At 31.4% G+C, this 20,140-nt stretch overlaps 1 protein-coding gene across 1 annotated transcript; it reads left to right on the forward strand.

Moving 5' to 3' along the window:
* Positions 1-13,168: 13,168 nt before the first annotated feature.
* On the forward strand, positions 13,169-16,715 carry LOC127705712 (stefin-C-like). Its single transcript, XM_052210091.1, has 3 exons — positions 13,169-13,397; positions 14,005-14,109; positions 16,408-16,715. The coding sequence occupies exons 1-3, from the start codon at positions 13,314-13,316 to the stop codon at positions 16,522-16,524; spliced, it is 306 nt and encodes a 101-aa protein (XP_052066051.1). The 5' UTR covers positions 13,169-13,313; the 3' UTR covers positions 16,525-16,715.
* The last annotated feature ends 3,425 nt before the right edge of the window (positions 16,716-20,140 follow it).

Here is a 20,140-nt window from a genome sequence, read left to right on the forward strand (position 1 = left end):
TTATTTAGTCGGTTTAAGTTTTTAATCGGATCAAATATTTGTAAAAAACTAAATTTTAAATATTGCATTATTTTGTCATTTGTAACTAATCAAAACAGAGATAACACTAGAGAGAATGCAATTAAGCAATCCAATACACAAATAATGCACGATTCAATTATGAAAAAAACTATATGTTTTCATGATGGTTATTCATAAGACAAAATTTTCATTTTGTTTTCAAAATAATTAAAAAACATCAGAGTTTATATGCCTAAAATAACATAATTACTCGCGGATTTCACAAATAATTTGGATATTTTACTTACCGGAAATCATATTTTAGGGACTTATTACGAAGCAACGACTGGAGACTTAAGGAGGCTTAAGAAGATTTAAATTGTTCGAATAGTGTTCTTTAATTGACATAAATTTGAATGATTTTCACGTGCTGACATTTAAAAACAATCGGTGCCTCTTGATTTTGCAGAGATCGAATAAAATTTACCGCCATAACAGTGCATTTCTTTATTGATAAAATTTACTTTAAAAGATAAAAAACATAAAGAAAACATTTCATATAAAGTTATCTTCTATCATTGATTAATCTATGTTTTTTTTCGAGTGCAAGAGAGTACATTTGATATAAAAACATGCACAAATCGATCTTTAACCTGGTTAAAAATTGTCGAGGGACGCTAAACTCGTACCACGTGACATAAAAAAATTTGCACACAGCACCTAAGGCTGTCGCCCCTCCTCTGAAGCCCAACTGTTTTGACACCACCTGCAAACCTGCAAATATGAAGACGATAGATTCTGTGAAAACATAAACATTTTCAAAATGTACGAAAACAATTCAATTTGAAGAATTATTAGTTTTCCTTGCAGTATGGGAAAATATAAGCCACTGCCTTATATATACACTTAGTGGGGATTGAAGTTTTTTCGTAGAGAAATTTTACAAATAAAATTCAGGGTTGGTAAGGGGAAGGAAATTTAAGACTTCGATTTTGAACACATGGCGTTATCTGTTGGATAGATAAGGAGTCAGTTAAGTCAGACTCTGATATTGGACCTCTGGTAGCCCTTAAATGAATTGAAAACCCTGGGCCTTTTGGTCCAATGAACTTAAGCCAATGACTTTAATTTTACCCAGTGTGATAAACAGTATTGCCGAAGAAAATGTTAAACACATTAAATCCAATATTGGAACTCTGAAGACCATTCTTTTTTATGTCTTAAATTGTGCTGCACCCTGTTTATGTACATGTATATATATATACTTTTTTCGATAAATTCTTGAACAGAACATGAAAATTGTAAAAGTCGTGGCATAGTGTCTTCGACTTTTATATTAAAAAAGAAGTAAGTGATATGGTAGCGGTTACATATTGAAACAACGAAACCTATCAAGCTTCTACATGTACAGATCCTATGTACAAATGTATGAATATACTTGAAATTTTCTTTAACAAGACTATCTTATCTGACCGAGTTTAAAATTATTCGATACTTGTATTACATAAATAAAATATCTTCTTTTTTCTAGAGTTGTGGTTCTTACACCACGAATGTGATTCTAGTATTTACTTAAAATTAAGTATAAACACGATTAATTGCTTAGTTGTTGTTTGCTTACCGTCCAGCAGCAAACATATTTTTATATATATTCAGTACGTGAACAAAGTAGAGTTTGCAAAGTGGGTCGATCTGAATTAAAGCTGAGGGTTTTGACTACCACTGGAAAGTAAAGGTAATTTTGCAGGGAAAAATGTTGCCTAGCAATGGGCTATATTCTGGCCCTTCAATAATTGTTGCAAGGGTTCCTCGATGTGGAGATAGCGTGACAAAGAGCAGAACAGGCATTGTAACGTACTTGTCTATTCGAATCGGAAGTGGCTGCATATTTATACATCCTGCTCAGCTTAAAAAAAATAATATTTAAATTATAAAGATTTTCTGCCAGATTCTAGAGGTCCAGTGATACCATATGTTGATACCTTAGTCACCACTTAAAGTATTTGAATGAAAAAAATTTGTGCAAATAAATTAAATGTTCGGGAATTATATTTCCAAAACCGCTAAAATTTACACAGTAGGTATGTGTCTGGTTGCGGTCGTGTAGTTTTCTGAAATGATCAGGTTTGTTGACCGAGACAACATTTTTCACGTGAATATAATGTTAGATTCAAACAGATAGACTTCTTTTCTGAAGAAGTTTGAAATAGCTTACATTTGTGATAGAAAATTAATATCATCAATAAATATTTTAAGTTATACAAGTCTATTATTTAAGTTAACGTGCCACTTTCGCTGTAATTTTTTCTGGCGATTGTTTTATAACTTTGTTGAAAAGATTCAAGTTTTAAATTAGAGCTAGCATGAACATTAAAATTATTTTCATAATCGTGCAAGTAAATTCCTCGCGAAGTTACGTGTGTTTTACAGCTTGTGGACAAGTGACCCACCGTGTGTTCCATCTCATAAAGTCGTATCTTACCTTAATATTGTAAAATATATCCACTCCCCTACGCTGATAAACAGTTAATTTATAAAAGATAATGTTTGTAAGGCTTCTATGATAAATTTGTGTTTATACTTTTACCATAAAACTATTTAATAACCACAAAATATTAAGAAAGTTCGCTACTCAGTTTCCAAATATCAAGCTTTTCGTAACACGTGTATATATTGATAGGGGATTATTGAAGGAACCAAAAGAGCGAAAACAAATATAGGTCCGTGTGCTTGTTTTCGAGATATAAGCCATTGAAATTTTGGCGGGAAAATGTTCTCTCTTGAATTTTCATGGATTTATCATTGACAATTTTTGTTCTCAAAAACTGTTAAAAAATAATAAAAACTTTATTAGAATTTGGCAGATGGCTTATAATTATTAATAATAGTGGGCAAATGTTTTTAAGGCACTAAAATGAATAAAACCAAAATCTGACAAAAATTCCAAAACATGACAAGCGAACATCCTTCACGTGGCTTCATTTACAAAAAAAAAAGATTTTTTTTCAACTTACGACATGATACCTCAGTTATGCAAGTACTTTAAAAACAAATGGAACAATAACACACTGTCAAATATAATTTTGAATACATAAAGTGTCATGCATCCCTTTTTCATGTGGAGTGTGTTGTTGCTATAGATTAATAATAATAAAAACGGATTTTCAAAACGCCACAGATTTCCTACACCTAATGTTTATCATATCAGGATTGTACATTAATGTCCAAATATATCGAGGCAAATGTACATTTTCTTTGTCAAGAATAAATTGTCTGAGTTTAACATTTTTCGGTATTTGTAAAACATTTTATTCATTTCTTTAATAAGTTCAAAAAGTTTGAGAATATCAATGTCCATCCAATTCATTTTATACAAAAAACACTAAAACGCTTCCTTTTTTTCTACAGTTATGGTTCTTTCACCACTGCAATCTGGATTAAAATAAAGTGTTTGTCAATGCCACTAGACAGTTAAGGAACGTTTGAAGGAAGACATGTGGCGTTGCAGGAGACCGCCTTCGGACCCTCAAAAGAGTTGTTCCAAGTGCACATTTAAATGTGCACATAGCGTGACAGACGATGCATTTAATTGTACTTCTTAATTTTTAATCGGACGTGACTGCGTATAAATGTATTTATGTAACCCTATTCAGCACTAAGATTACTAACACGGAACAAGAATTTATGCAAAAAACTGTTCGATGATTATATTTCCATATATGATTTAACTATAACTCTCTAGTCCGGTTCATGTTTTTGTCGAGTTACTTGATTGAGTTATTCGAAACAGACAAAATGTTTATAATAGACAGACTACATTTTTCATAAGAAATGTAAGACATGCAACGGAAGCTTGAAAGCTTGAATATAAATAAGGTACGCTAGCAGTTGTGATAGAAAATATTCATTATTTAAGCACTCTTTTGAAATATAAAAGAGGAATGTAACTTTTAAAATGTTTTGATTCAAACAAATAGAATAAAAAAACCTTTTCAACACATAACAATGCAAAATGCTTACACATACAGACACTTTTTAGAAAAACTTGTAATTGACTGAAAAAGAACATATTGAGAATTATATATCTAAGAAATAATTCATGGAAGCCGTAGATTTGTTGGAAATTAACACATGACTTAGGCAGTGATATTCGAATGTTATGCTGTGCGTTAGCGTGTGTGGCTGTTCTTTTTTTTGCCCCAATTTAAAGCTAAAAATGTCGAATTTATATATAGCTTCCTGAATTATTTTTTAAATAACTGCTAAAAAAGTGTTTAATATGAGAATGTGAGTGAAATCGGTAAACATGAATTTGGCAGCTAGTATCACTTCAAAGGTATTTTTGGCCGGATCTTACAAAACACGTGTTAAAGCACATACAAATATTTCACTTTATTTTTTCAAAGATTTGTCTTATGTTGCTTTTTTCCTGCCTGAAAACGTATGATAATTTCTGACAATTCAATTTGGTTAGAAAATATTTTTAAATTTATGTTTTAAAGTTTTAACTCTTAGTGAAATTGGAACAAATGAAACGTTTTTATGAGTTCCAACTTTTGCCCTATAAATCTATTTTTTATAACAAACATTTGATAAACCCGTAATGACTTCTAAATTAAATCGTAAATATGTTATGAAATACAACACTTTTATTAATTTATATTCTATTACAGTGTTGAACAATGGCAACTAAAGATTAAACAACAATATATAAGTATCCGGATCGGAAAATTATTACCTTGAAGATGTAATAAATTAAATGAAAAAAGACCAACTTGAAGTTTTTGTGCGAATCAAAAGCAGACAACACTATTTTTGATCTAATATTTCAATCATACCTGTGTTATACGAACAAATAATGTGCAAACAAAATTGTTCAAATTATCTTTTTTCAATTTTCGTCAAAAGTAATTTACCTATCATTGTTAAGTGGATATCCATCCGAAAAGAATTATAAATATTGAAGGGGCAATAAAAAGATGCATTTTTAACTCTGAATTTCAAAAATAAACAATAGAAAAATTAAACCTATTTAAAGACAGTGAAAACAATGGGAAAAAATTGCACTGTAGCTGTTTGATCGGAATAACTGATTATAATTTCACATGCTGTATAGGTTCTAGTTAGTTGATTTAACGTGTAGTAAAATGAAACTTTTAAGTCATTCAGAGTCCTATTTTGAAATTAATTACTAAAAGGCACAAGGCAAACAAAAAATGAATAAATAAATGCATCACAATTACTAGGATTGAAATTTTATATTTGAGCAAAACGCGCGTGTTGTCTACAAAACACTCATTAGTGACGCTAGAATAAAAATATGTTAAAAAGTCCAAATAAAGTACGAAGTTGGAGAGCATTGAGGACAAAAAATTCCTAAAAGATTTGCCAAATACAGCTAAGGTAATCTATTCCTCAGGTAGAAAAGCCTTAGTATTTAAAAATTCATAGTTGTGTTAATAGTTAGTTTATAATTAAAACCATATTAATGATAATTCATTTCAACACAGAAGTGCTGACTACTTGGCTTGTGATACCGTGGGGAATTAAAACTCAACCAGCAGTGCATCAACCCAGTGGTTGTAAATACACTCATCATAAAAACCAGGATTAAAATGTAATACTTGCGTCAGACACGTGTTTCGTGTACAACAGACCCATCGGTGACGCTAGAATGATTAAATGTTAAAAAGGCCAAATAAAGTTGAAGAGCATTGAGGACCAAAAATTCCCAAAAGATTTGACAAATACAGCTAAGGTAATCTATTCCTGAGGAAGACAAGCCTTAGCATTTTATTAATAAACTCATCATAAATACCAGGATTGAAATGTTATATTTGCGCCAGACGCACGTTTCGTCTACAAAAGACTCATCAGTGATGCTCGAATAAAACAAATATTAAAAAGGCCAAATAAAGTATGAAGTTGAAGAGTGATTTAAGCATCTTGCAATGAAAAATACTTTAAACCCAAACATCTCTTTTGATTTGAATGTCTTCAGTCATACATATCCGTGTGGAGACAGTAGAGTGCCTCCCCGTGCTTCAGGTTTATGCTCTTATAATATACTAGATTATGGAGTGTGTGTCCGAGCGAGAACTTCTCTAGTTCATTACTTTAGGAATATTTATCAAAAAGTAGTATTTCAATATTCAGCCCCATTCTACTATTTAGTCAGACGTCAGTCGCTACCCTGATATACCCTTTCTTTTTCGGGTAATTAATACGGATAGCGTTTGACATCTTTAGCCGAACAGATTTATCATTTTTTTCATTCATTGTATGCTGGTTCATATTCTGGACGCAAGTCTTTGCTCCTTTCTAATATAATTCACAAACAAAAAACAAATATGAAGCTTAGAAATTGAAAAATATTAAATACTAAACTCGTGTTCAAAGGGTATCTACACGTCTCAATCTTCAAAATCGCTTATCTAAAAATACTACCATCGCTAACATTTTTAACAATAAAAATCGTGGTTACCCTTCTATCGATAAGTGTCATGCCAAAAAATGACTTACATGTCCCCGTCTTTCCACCAACAATACGGTAAGGTCCACGTTTAATGGTCGCACATTTTCTTTAAATTTTGAAACTGATATAACTTAAAAAACAAACAGTATAATTTATTTACTCACATGAAACAAACCGGGATGCGGTATTCAGTACGTAGGTGAAACTGGACGATATTTATCTAAACGCACTCAAAAACATCTGTATCGTTTTAAAAGACCCAATAAATTCAAAAGTATCATTTATCAACACCTTAAGAAGCACAATCATCCTATTAAATATTTAGCAGTTCAACCTTTAGAAGTAGTAAATAAGCAGCCTGTTGAATCTTATTCAAAGTTTGTACGATCGCGGAAAATAATTGAATTTAATTGGATTGAAAAATTACAGACAGTCTACCCTCTCGGTCTTAATGATAATATCATGGGAATTGGTAATATATCAAGAACCGATTCTGTTAACATTTTGGATATAGTTTCTAAAACTGTTCGTAAAAACCGTTCTCATGGTCGTAGAAAAAATCGCAATCAAAGAAAATTTCGGACCAATCATACCAATATTTCGGACCTAATTTCTATTTCAAAAAACAACGGCAGACATTATCTGTTAACAAAGCTCTGTTCATTACCGGTTAATGAGTTAAATAAAATTTTAGAGGATTGCAACACAATTTCATATAGCAGTCCTAAGTATGAAATCGTTCAAATTATAATGGCATATTGTTATTCTAAACTGTTTCCCAAAATTGATCGCCCTGAAGATCATAAAAAACAGTTTATTAAAATAAAGTATGTCAATAAAGGTTTTGATTTTGTAAATATTGCCGGTATTTTTAACGACCATTCTGTTAAAGAACAAATTCCGGGATATTTTGATAATACTGAGCTCCCTCTTATTTGTTATATTTACAAGAAATCTACCCGGAAATTTGTGTTTAATTATAGCCAATTGTGTAAAGATGTTAATATCAGTGAAAATACACCTACTTCATGTAATTGCAGTAATTCCGAATACATTTATGGACCCATTTCCCATGTTATAACAGGAGATCTTAACATCGTTCAAGACCGAGAGTTAAAATCATTCCTCAGTAAAGGACCTAAATATCGCCCCCCGTCAATTATTAATTGGAATGAGTGTCGTAATATCATCCACGACTCACTCCATACTTACTGTTTGAAATGGATAAAACGGGAAAAAGCTGACAAAAAATCTTTGGACTCTTTTTTTAAATCAGTAATGAACATAGTTGATATACGTATTCAACATTTTAAAGAACATTTTACTCTTAACAATAACCACAATAAACCTATTTCTCGTATCAAACATAAACTAAAAGAACTAGCCAAGGAATTTGTTTTTGTCCCAGCCGATAAAGCTGCTAATAATATTATTATTGTTTGACGTAAATTTTACATTGAGGTTCTGAAAAAAGAAATCATCAATTCACCAACATTCCAACTGACTCCATTTTCAGAAAACGACATCTGTAACAAACATAAACTTTTAGCTACCGCTTTACAAGCAGAACCAAATACAATGAAAGTCCCAACTATGTATTGGCTTCCGAAGCTACACAAAACACCTTACAAATATAGATTCATTTCGTCTTCAAGCCATTGTTCCACTACTAAATTGTCTATTCTTCTTACCAGTACACTTGGTACAATCAAAAACCTGATAATAAATTGTTCAAATAAGGCCTTCGAAAATAGTGGAATTAATTACTTTTGGAGTGTCAAGAACTCGTTGGAAGTACTTGATAAATTGCATGCATATATTGGTGATTTTGAATCTGTTCAAAGTTTTGATTTTTCTACCCTATATACCACATTGCCTCACATTCTCATTTAGAAAAAATTCACACACCTAATTAAATGGGCATTTAAAAAGTCAGAATGTGAATATATATGTTCAAACTCTTTTAGGTCATTTTTTAGTAGCAATAAACAAAAAAACTATGTCAATTGGACATGCTTTGATACTATATATGCCCTTGAATTTTTACTAGATAATATTTTTGTTCGCTTTGGAGATTCCGTATATCGTCAGGTTATCGGAATTCCAATGGGGACTAACTGTGCACCACTTATTGCGGACCTTTTTTGTATTGCTATGAGTTACAATTTATGACAAAAAATCAGCAAAGACCCATCGAAACAACATCTGCTACACAAATTTAATAATACTTTTAGATATTTGGATGATATTTTGGCTCTCAATAATGACGACTTCAGTATGTATACTAAAGAAATTTATCCTGTTGAACTTACTTTAAATAAAGCTAATACTAACAATGACCACTGCCCTTTCCTCGATCTTGATATCTATATCATTAACGGAAAGCTTAATACTAAAATATATGATAAAAGAGATGATTTTTCATTTCCTATCGTTAATTATCCATTTTTAGATGGTGACGTTCCCTTGTCACCATCTTATAGTGTTTATATATCTCAACTTGTACGATTCGCTCGTGTATGTAACAATGTTTTAGATTTTAACGAGAGAAATTTATGTATTACTGAAAAATTATTACACCAGGGTTTTCGATATCACAAACTAGTAAAAACATTTACTAAATTTTATCATCGGTATAAGGACATCATTCGTAAATATAGCTCAACATGCAGACTTCTTATACGTTCAGGTATTTCACATCCATTTTTTTATGGAAATATTCTTTATAAAGCACAAAAATGTCAGTATTCACCTCTGAAGCTAACAAAACCTTTAAATAGACTTATTAAGAAGGGATATAGTTACGATACTGTTGTCAGGTCATTAAAGATTGCATATTTTGGCGTTAATATTGATTCACTTATAGGGTCTTTGCATCGGCACTAAACACATTTATTTAAAAAACAGTTGTTGGCATGACACGGGTTATGTTCTTCTCATATATGTTATGATGGTATGATACTAAACCCCTAACGGGAAAGATTGTGCCTGATATTCATATGATGAAGACATAATCTTTCAATCAGTTTAATTGAAGTCTGGAGCTGGCATGTCAGTTAACTGCTAGTAGTCTGTTGTTATTTATGTATTATTGTCATTTTGTTTATTTTCTTTGGTTACATCTTCTGACATCAGACTCGGACTTCTCTTGAACTGAATTTTAATGTGCGTATTGTTATGCGTTTACTTTTCTACATTGGCTAGAGGTATAGGGGGAGGGTTGAGATCTCATAAACATGTTTAACCCCGCCGCATTTTTGCGCCTGTCCCAAGTCAGGAGCCTCTAGCCTTTGTCAGTCTTGTATTTTTTTTAATTTTAGTTTCTTGTGTACAATTTGGAGTTTAGTATGGCGTTCATTATCACTGAACTAGTATATATATTTGTTTAGGGGCCAGCTGAAGGACGCCTCCGGGTGCGGGAATTTCTCGCTGCATTGAAGACCTGTTGGTGACCTTCTGCTGTTGTCTGTTCTATGGTCGGGTTGTTGTCTCTTTGACACATTCCCCATTTCCATTCTCAATTTTATATCACATACATCACAACAGGAGCGTCTTTGACTACACCTGGTATGTACATAGTCAATAACATTTTAACATTCTAAACACGTTCTAAACAGGATATAAATTCTGTAATCCCAAAACTTTTGATATTGGAAACTAAAACATGTGAAAACTGATACACAATTTAATATCAAGAAACCAGTCAGTACTAGTCTGAAGTGAATATTTGTATTGTTGATTGATAATTGCTTAGAGTATGATACAACCTCTAATGTAATTTTTGAAAATACTTAAAATTTCATTTTGTAACAAATGCTACTCCTGGATTGGAAAGTGTAAAACGTTGGATATGTTTCGTAGAACTGTGATAATATGACTAAAATTGCACATGTTCTTTGCAACATATATGTAAGTAACATCGATGCAATTAACCTATCGACAAGTCAGAAGTTATGACATGAACTGCACCTATTAAACATTCGCGGAAACTACGTTTTTACATAGATTACACTTTAATTTACGATTAAAGATGACGAAAAACAAGGGGTGAGCTAAAAAATAATACTGAAAATTATGAAATTATTGCGTGCATTTATCTAAGACTAAATGCGATTTTCATTTTTGCGATATTGAGAAAAATCCTGTTTAATTCATATAAAAAATTTCAAAATGCGAGTTTAAATTATTGCGATTATAACCATGTCGCATTTTTCGTAATAATAAAACATCGCAATAATTTCTGAATTGACAGTAAACACAATTGAGATACATAGTAAAATGAAATAATTTAATTTTTATCATTTCAATAAGTCTTTTCGACGACACACTAATGCAGAAACTCATGTTTACAAACAATGTGAATCGCAACAAAATCCTCATAAATTTTGATTTTGTTTTATTTCTCCGGTTGCATGTTAAATCAACCTCTACTTTATAATGTGTAATACATTTGCATGTCTATTCAATTTTCTACACTTCCTTTGCATATTCTAGGGTTTGTATTCGGGATTTGTTTTCTGTTAGATGTCGGTACTGAATATCTGTTGGTATAAACTGCTCAGTAGGGAAATGTTAATCTTGTCCTTTTGTTTTCATCAGCGTACACTGAACATACCATATCCTCTATGGTGACCGGTTAATGCAATTCTGCATTTTCGCCTTTCATATTTTTATAGGCCGAGCACAAGAAGTCCAAAACGGGAAAAAAAGCAAAGTCGAAAATGCGAAACGCAAAATAAAGAAGGAAAAATCAGTTCGCGATTCCAACCTCCCCCCTTTTTTTTTCATTTTCGACTTCGCGTTATGCGTTTTATATAACAAATCAGGCGAAATCGCGAAATTTCAAAAAGGCTTACCAGCCACCATATTTGTCAGTGCATTCAAAAATCTATACAAGCAAAGAGTATCTAGGTCTATAATAATGTAATTTAGTTTTATTAGTTGATCACATTCATTTTATAACTACTTTATTTCTTTAGAAATGTATCAGAAATCATTGTTTAAAAAAACTGTTTGACTTGCATTAAATCTAAAATTGGGTTCACAAACATCCGTGTACTTTAAATGACAATCTGAGGGTTTTATGAATATTTAAACGAATTTGAACAGGACCTATACTTTTAAATGCGTTTTATTTAACATGAAATGCATATGTATGTTTAATGAAACTTAAGGTCGTTTTTTATACGAGGAAACGATGGGAAGCGGACATTTAAAACCCATGAGTCGAAAAAAGGCTCTACAATGGTCAAAGTAACAACGACGAAAATACATACAAAAGTCCACGAAATCTCTACCAATATACTAAGAGTTGTTTTCTCCACGGAGATGCAAATAAACTGATGTTGACGAAACATGGTACATGTTATCCAATTATGACAGTAACATTAATAATTGAAACCTTTGACAAATAAGGATAATGTAGATTTAAAGGTAGCGAGCATGTGCAATAATATTTGTCTAGGTTCGATTGATTTAAATATATAAAGTAACAAAATGTTAGCCATCGTTTTTATCTATAAAAGAATAATTTTAAGGGAATTGAATCAGACCCTTGTTTCACTTTAAATTTTGACAATCTTTTTTTTTAATAGCTAAGCACGCCTTGTACGTGCGAATCTAATTTCCAGCCAAGGAACAATTTGAAGATGATATAAATACGTGTTCCTTGAGCTTAAATTATTGACTTGCTAGTCAATAATACATCAGTGATATTTGTGAGCTTTTTCTGACAAGTTTGGGACAAACTGACAGCTTATAATTTTGTTTTCCTTCAAAATTTGGCTTTCATAAATATTTGAAACAAAAAGAAATCATAGTTTACAGATATTTGAATACGGTAAACCAAATCAGAATGGTGTCCGTAGAACTTGCGAAGAGACGACTTCAGTTTTATCACTTGTAACCCTTTGTCCAACAGCTTCCTTCCAAGCGGCAACCCTCTATCAATAAAATTATAAAACGAAACGGAACAGTATTAATGTTTCTGTACATGTGGTATTCTATACTTCAGAAAGAAATGATAGCCATGAAATCTGTACATTTTCGACAATTTGAAAGTTAAATGGTAACCCTCCATGTTTGACTCAAATGTGACCAGCGATACTCCCATATACCAGGCTGGCCAAATATTTGATGTTTGGCATGATTCCCTTAAATTTATTCAAACGTTTACACACTCTTCCGATTAAGAGCTTTACAGATTGTGTTGACGTCATCCTGTTTTTAAGATGTCTTTTAGTTATTTTTGTATTTGGACTAGTAGTACTGTTGTAGTAGTGACGTTTTCCTCTCATATCCTATTATAGCTTACTGACAGTCGAACAACCAATCACTCTTGTTAGTAAAATGAGGTTTTTCTTTCGAAAACAATTGCGTAACTTGTCAAAATGTTGACCATCATATTTCATGATCATGTCGATTATGATTATTTTCCTTTTGATTGTTTTCATTCTAGTTCATCTGAATGTTTTTAATATATTGCATTAACCCCTTTTATTTAAATGAAAGCACAATTTTAATGACGGCTGTTGTTTTCAACTAACTGCTTACGTAAAGGAGACATGCAATTTACTTATGAAATGAATGTGTTGAATGTTTTAAAGTAATAAACAAAATTTTTATCAAACAGATTTAACATTTATATATTTAGGTCCTTCAAGGTTTTATTTACTTACTAATTTGTATTTAAAGAACTACACGGGAAAGTTGTTTTAGTGACTGATAGTATGTCATAAAATTCTCGAACCGTTACACTGCTTAACTGACATGCGCTAAATTGAAGTTAACACATATAAATTAAAAAAAGTTTGATAATACTGTTACGGAATCACTTGAAATGGCAGACGTAAATGTAGGCGGTTATGGAGACGAACAACGAAGCGATGTAGAAGTACAAGCTTTGGTAGATAACAATCCAGAGGTAAGTCAATTACTCTTATGTTTTTGTAACAAAGTGGTGATAGTTTATGCAATTATCGTTTGTTAGATCATTTATCCATGAAAACAACGTATAACTTTGTAAACCGTTATCGGTGTCCACGCCAAAAATTAATTACGTCTATTCCTTTTTCTCAAAACTTTCATCGGAAAGAACAAAGACCTGATAAATAACAATTCAGTGTATACTTCACAAATGATACAAGATGGTCTTGAGTTACAGAGTTAAGGTGCTGAAGATATGTATCCTTTTATTTTATTATAGTTTCCCCGTTATTTGTCCTCGTGCTGTTATGTTTCTTTTTGTCGTATCACTTTTGTTTGACCTTTTGACATTGGGCATTCTTGATGCAGGTGGATCCTGATCCTGTAATGCAATTCAGAAAATACGGGTTTTTACAGTATTGTTTCTATTTTGTTTATCCATTTATTTAACTCAATTGAATTAAGTGTTTTTCATGATAGGTTATATAAAAAAAACCTGAAATAGCTATTTTAGAAAGCTAGTTGTCTTATGTTATTTTTGTGTAGTATTGTTGCTCTCAAAATAACATTTACATAAAATTTACTTTATTTTTTATCAAATTCAGATGAGAAAAGCTGTGCAGAGAGCTACAAATGGAAACGATCCTGGACATATGACATCACTTACCTACCGAACACAAGTTGTAGCAGGGACCAATTATATTGTTAAGGTTGGAAAACTAATGATTATTGCACTGAAATTAGAAATCTTTTATTTCATTTCTTATAATTGTTTTATTTTCATTAAGAAGTATTCTTTTGTAAAAGGCTACATTGAAAAGCGTTGTTTGTTATTCGTGATATAAAATATTTTTATCTACTTGGATAATAGCAATTTTTTTTTTATGTATTTAATTTTTTTTCTGTAGTACCTTCCATTGTGTATTTTTTTTATAGATAGTAACTGCAAAGAATATCCCTTCTCAGAACATTAAAAAAAATATATCACAGGAATTGAAAGAGTGCACAGTATCTTTATTTGTTAATGGTAAAATATTTCAAACCTTTTTTGAATGATTTATTATACGACATCTGATGTTAATACTGCATGTCAATCAGTTTCACATATCCGGTTATCCTTTAAAATGAAGACAAAAGGTGAAATACAATCAAAATGGAGGGAAATGATCAGGACATTTACAGAAGTTTGTAGGGTGTATTATGTTATTGTTGTTTCAAGAGATGAGGAAACTATGCGGTAAAACTATTAATTTGTATCATGTCGTACAAAAAGGAAAGACAATTCAAATAAATGCGATTAAATTTTACAATGTCAAAGACGGCTATGTAAATTCATTAGTAGATGAAGGATATACAGAAAGAAGGACAAAAAGGCGGGTAGCAATCAATAAACATACAACTGTAACGAAATGTGATGCAGATTGTTCAGTGCGAAACACAGCTGAACCAAGTCTTAAAATAGACTAAACTAGCCTGTAAATATTTTCTGCCTTTCAATACGTATTTTTTACTAACAAATACTACTCACAAATATGTTATATATATATTGAATGCAGTAATCTAGATCAGTTAGAAAAATCCTCTCAGGTGAGTTGCACCTAACAAGTTTAATAATGATCGAACAGGAACATACCGAAATAAATCAATAAGAAGGAATACGAAATGTAAGGTAAAACTAAAAAATAGTGTACACATTAAATCAATTGTTGTATTCTCATTGTACTCGTATTAAGATAGGAACTAACATATATTTGTATCGTTTGTACATATAAATATGATATGTTGTGAAGTTAACTTAAAAAAACCGTGTTGCCAAAGCAAGAACATTTGTAGTTACGCTGCACACGTTTGCAACTGAACATACCAATATGCGTCATTTTTGTTACATACATATTCGAAAGAATTACAAATTTTAAATATTGGTTGCGGAGTGAATAATAAGCGATGGATTTAATTAATTTAGAATATTGCAACTCTATATCGAATGCAAACCTTGTAAGCATGGTAAATTCTTCACCAATTTTAAGTTTCTGAGTGAAAACCTTACATAAATGTAGTCTTAAAAACACCATGATGGAGACATGTAAAACAATTATGAAAAAATGAAAATAATGTATAACACAGTTCAGTTGTTTTGCTTAAATAACACTTTATTTTTTTTTACATTAAACTACTTTAGAATATGAATAGTTTACAAACACAATCAAAACCTGTTTTGTTATCATGGTTATTAAGTAGCATTGAATCCAAGGGATATAAGATTCTTACCTTATTCATGTGTTATTGTTCAAGGCCCTTTTCAGTTTGCCTGCTATTGTACTTAATTGAACAGATGAATGTTTACCCGATTAACTTTCAGGTGTATGATTGGTGATACGGAATTGTATAAATGAGCTCGAGACTATATGTCTTAATGTTACGGAAATAAAGATAACATTTCTGCATAATTGTGTGGACACCTAAGAATATATACGACGGGAAATGTTACTAGAACAACAGATGCATAATTTGATAAGTTAAGTTGTCCATTCTTTTGACGAGTTTGAGATTTTGATTTTTCCATTTGATTGCGGAGTTTTCGTTTTGAATGTTCCTCGGAGTTTAATATTTTTGTGATTTTACTTTTTATGTATATTTTTTATATATATATCTCAGGTTTTATCAATTGATCTATAATTTTCAGGCTTTGAATGGCATGGTGTAACACTGTCTTGCAATACTTTTTTTATATTGTTTCCGGTTAAGTTAGATTAGTAATTTTCGTAATTGGTTTTTTATGTAACTGTAGCTTTACATGGGTTGGATGTAAAGCAAAATCGTTAGTCCAACATAGAACAAAATATATGTATACTATTTCAATTAGGATTTCCAGTATAAACAATATGTTTACGAGCTCTAGATAATTATTGCAAATACAAACAATACATGTTTACCTTAGACGTGAAGTTTTTAATCATTGATTTAAAATTTTCATATCATTAACTAGATTTAAATTATATATTCTGTAGGTGTTGACAGAAAATAAAGAATATTTTCTGCTATTGATATTTCAACCTCTACCTTACACAAAGGAACAGCCAACATTGACAAGTCTTCAAGTAACCTCGCCAATTCCAACATTCTGAAAAGGAGAGTTGAAAAAAAAAATACTTTACTTTTCTGATCTTTTTGGATTGATATTTTATTGTTATCTCTTAAATTGTTTTTATGACGTCGTTTTTTAACATTTATATTTAAATTTGTTTTCTTATTCTGTGATCAATACAAATGAATTCACTTTAAAAAAATACAAACATAAAAACAAATTACATTTATATGAATGAATTGATTTCATTTAGTGACGACCAAAACCAGCATATTTATAAAAATCAGAACCGCATGTAAACGTTAAGAAGGTGTTAGAACTGTATACGTACCTTCATTTCAAATTAACAAAACAGTATCATTATGTTCATACTGGTATTCAAATACTTCGCCAAAAAGCTATTGAAACCATTGTGGACTAACTACATGTATCTACCAGCAGATATGTCGAACACATGGTAGAAATAACTTGCAATGTTATACCTTTTACTGGACTAGATAAGCATGTCAAGAAATAATGTCTCTCAAGCGATTTTAAATGCAAAATATTTAATAATCTTAAACTTAATTCAAACGGCAAAGAACTTCTGCTAGACCTAAAAAATGATGATTTCAAAGTCCTGTTCAAACAAGGAATTCGGGCTGTGTAAATTGGAGTTATATAAGTGCGCCTCAGATTGACTTAGTCTTATGACAGCAATTGAAGGTTTCATAAATTTTAAAGTATCTGTATTGTTATGCCAGAACCGTATTAGTGTGCTCCTGGATTGAAACCTACAGTCCGACAGCAGGGTATTGGCCAATACATACCTAAATAAAAAGGTAAAGATTGGTATTGTAACATATGCGCATTTCCTTTGGAGATTCACGAGTACACAAAAATACAATAAAAATGCGTAAGTCAGACAAGTACGGCATTATCTTATGTAACATGACAATAACAATAAACGGCGAAAATCCAAAATGAAATCCACAAAACGCTACAAAGAAATACAAAAATATTGTTCGAAATATAATCAACAGAACCAAAAGTATAGCCATATACGGATGAGGGTAAAAGATCTCATATAGAAGAAAGACAAAACCTACCAAAGAAAAAAAAAATGAAAAAAGAATGACAAATCAACAATATACAACATGTTTTGTGTACTCAAATTTCGTGTTTTATGTCTGTAAAGAAATAATCAATTGTTAGATATGCAGTCATTTCATCAAACAAAGTACTCCTATTTAATTAAATGGTCCTTTAAGCAAATCGGTTTGCCAATTTAATTGCTGAAGTTATATTAGTGCATCTTTTGCAATGAATCGGTGAAATATGCCCGATATACCTTCTTAAACTGCGATAAAATGATGAAAGCTAAAAAATATTCTTATTGGCAATATATGTGCACGTTTCAGCCATACAGTTTATCGACAGGCTGTATGAATTCCTTCCGGTACCAATTGCGTACTTTGAATAGAATACTTGATATTTTTTTACGGTGATATTCTTTAAAATAGGGACAAAAGATAACAGAGGGACATTCACACTCGTACATTTTTCTTACAGGGTGGCCACGTCCTACTGTTGTAGATTCCAATGAATGTAATTTATGTATACCTGGTAAATCATTTCGATTCGTTTTCCCAATCAATTAACACCTGTTCTAAATCCTTTCAACGTACAAAAATTTGACTAAACCTCTAGAATTATTATTTAACCAGGACATCGCGTGATAATTTTTTGGTTTATAAAGCCCGTAAACTTAGTCAAGATCCATGTAAAGTGATTGATTCTTTGAATAAACTTATTCTCTTGAAAGTTTTCAATTTAGCATAGTAGTAAAACCTTTAAATAATGATTTTTGCCGGTACTACCATTGAGTGATACTTACGTCACGGAGAAAATGATTTATTCTTTTAAAAACAAATTGCTTTCAGAATCTTTAATAAGCTGCGAGTATTCATATTTGTGTGCATTGTGTCTATTGCTTTACTGTTAGTGGTGTGCCTCGTACCAATCTTTTGAGTTAAGCAATAAACAGCAGAGTTTGTCAGTTTGATCTCATATTGTGCTATTACACTCTCGATATTAGGAGGCCTAAGTCATTTGATGCATTTAAACTATTTCAAAATACTTTTTTTTATTTAAATGCCGCAACGCTTTATTACATTAGGAAATTTTATTCACTGCATACCTTTTTTTTTTATTCCTTTAAACCAATCAAGACGTGACACTAAGTTTAATTTGGTCAATTGTAAAAAATCGTTGGTAGAAATCATAATATATAGGAGATCCGGCTGTATATGTGGAACCCCATATGACAAATGTAGGCATTCTGTCGAAAAATGTCAACCTAACATTACAAATTTGATTCAAATGTAAAGATCAGTGGCATCTTGATGTCATTTTTTTTTAAAAAGATAAAGACGTTCCGCTTGAATCCGAGTGGCTTTTATAAAAATTTCATTACTTCTTTCCAATACCTAGATAGTTGTAATTAAGTTTTCTGAAACAAAATTGAACAGTTCTGTGTATGAATAAGGTATACCTCTGTTAGGTATGGAACAATCAAATGTGTTATTATGTTGTCGGAGAAAACAATACAGTATTATTCTGATTTTCAAATCTTGCAGTTACATATTAAAAACAAAAAAAATGAGGTAGCTCAATATCCTAACGGAGCAAGATCAGAGGGGTGACAGGTTATGGATCGAATGATTTAAACACACCAATAACAATGCCAACCAAATGTCAACGGTACAATTGTAAATGAGACACAATAGCTTAACATTAAGTAGACTATTAAATTATCAGCAGGTTAAAAACTTGAGACTGCTCAGATACGACACAGGCACATCGTCGAGGTATAATTTTGTGATGGTGACCGGCCAACTTGTGTGTTTTCGTATCAGTTGTTTTTCCTCTAGTCAATGCAGCAAACCAATGAGAGTTCAGTCCTTATATATCAATGCTCTATTAATTATTGACATTTTGTAAGGAATGGAAAGAAAATGGCAACTATATTGATATCACATTAACCTTTACTAACACATTATTTAAATTAGGGATTTTGTAACAAATTTTACTACACTTTATGAAGTGAAGGAAATTAGCAAAGCCATTACTGTTGAGATGGGCTTTGCATGTAGTAAACACGGAAGATGTGGGGTGTAGTGCCTTACTATAATCAAATTATATGAAAGATGTAATCATGTTGAAGTTGTTTTTCTGGTTAACAGATTATTAATATTAACACTAATTGATTCAAAGTTTGGTGACTATGTTAAACAATTTATACCATCGAACTTCCAATGAAGGATATAACTGATACAATTCATTTTTTTCTTGACTTACATTTAGCTATCGACAGTGAAAATCAGTTGAGAACAAAACTTTACGACACAAGAGAGAATTTAAACTTCCCAATTGTAGACTTGCCATTTGTATGTAGCAACATTCCAACGGCGCCTTCATATGGAGTTTATATCTCCCAGTTGATATTTCAGAGCTTGCATTTCCTATCATGATTTCCGGGGTAAGGTTTTCTACTTATAGAAAAAGCGATTACACCAATAGTTTCAAGTGAAAAAGTAGATCTCATCCCTTCGACAAATTTACAGACGCCATCACGGGTAAGTTGACCGTTATGGAAAATGTGTTTCAAAGATGAT

The sequence above is a fragment of the Mytilus californianus genome, unplaced genomic scaffold, assembly GCF_021869535.1.
Source record: "Mytilus californianus isolate M0D057914Y unplaced genomic scaffold, xbMytCali1.0.p SCAF_6, whole genome shotgun sequence".
Classification (NCBI taxonomy): domain Eukaryota; kingdom Metazoa; phylum Mollusca; class Bivalvia; order Mytilida; family Mytilidae; genus Mytilus; species Mytilus californianus.

What these genes read in the sequence shown, in the direction of transcription:
- LOC127705712 (XM_052210091.1), top strand. Translation starts at nt 13,314, where the DNA reads ATGGCAGACGTAAATGTAGGCGGTTATGGAGACGAACAACGAAGCGAT. An exon ending in TGGTAGATAACAATCCAGAG is followed by an intron (nt 13,398 to 14,004) that starts GTAAGTCAATTA and finishes TATCAAATTCAG; the next exon opens with ATGAGAAAAGCTGTGCAGAG. An exon ending in GGACCAATTATATTGTTAAG is followed by an intron (nt 14,110 to 16,407) that starts GTTGGAAAACTA and finishes TATATTCTGTAG; the next exon opens with GTGTTGACAGAAAATAAAGA.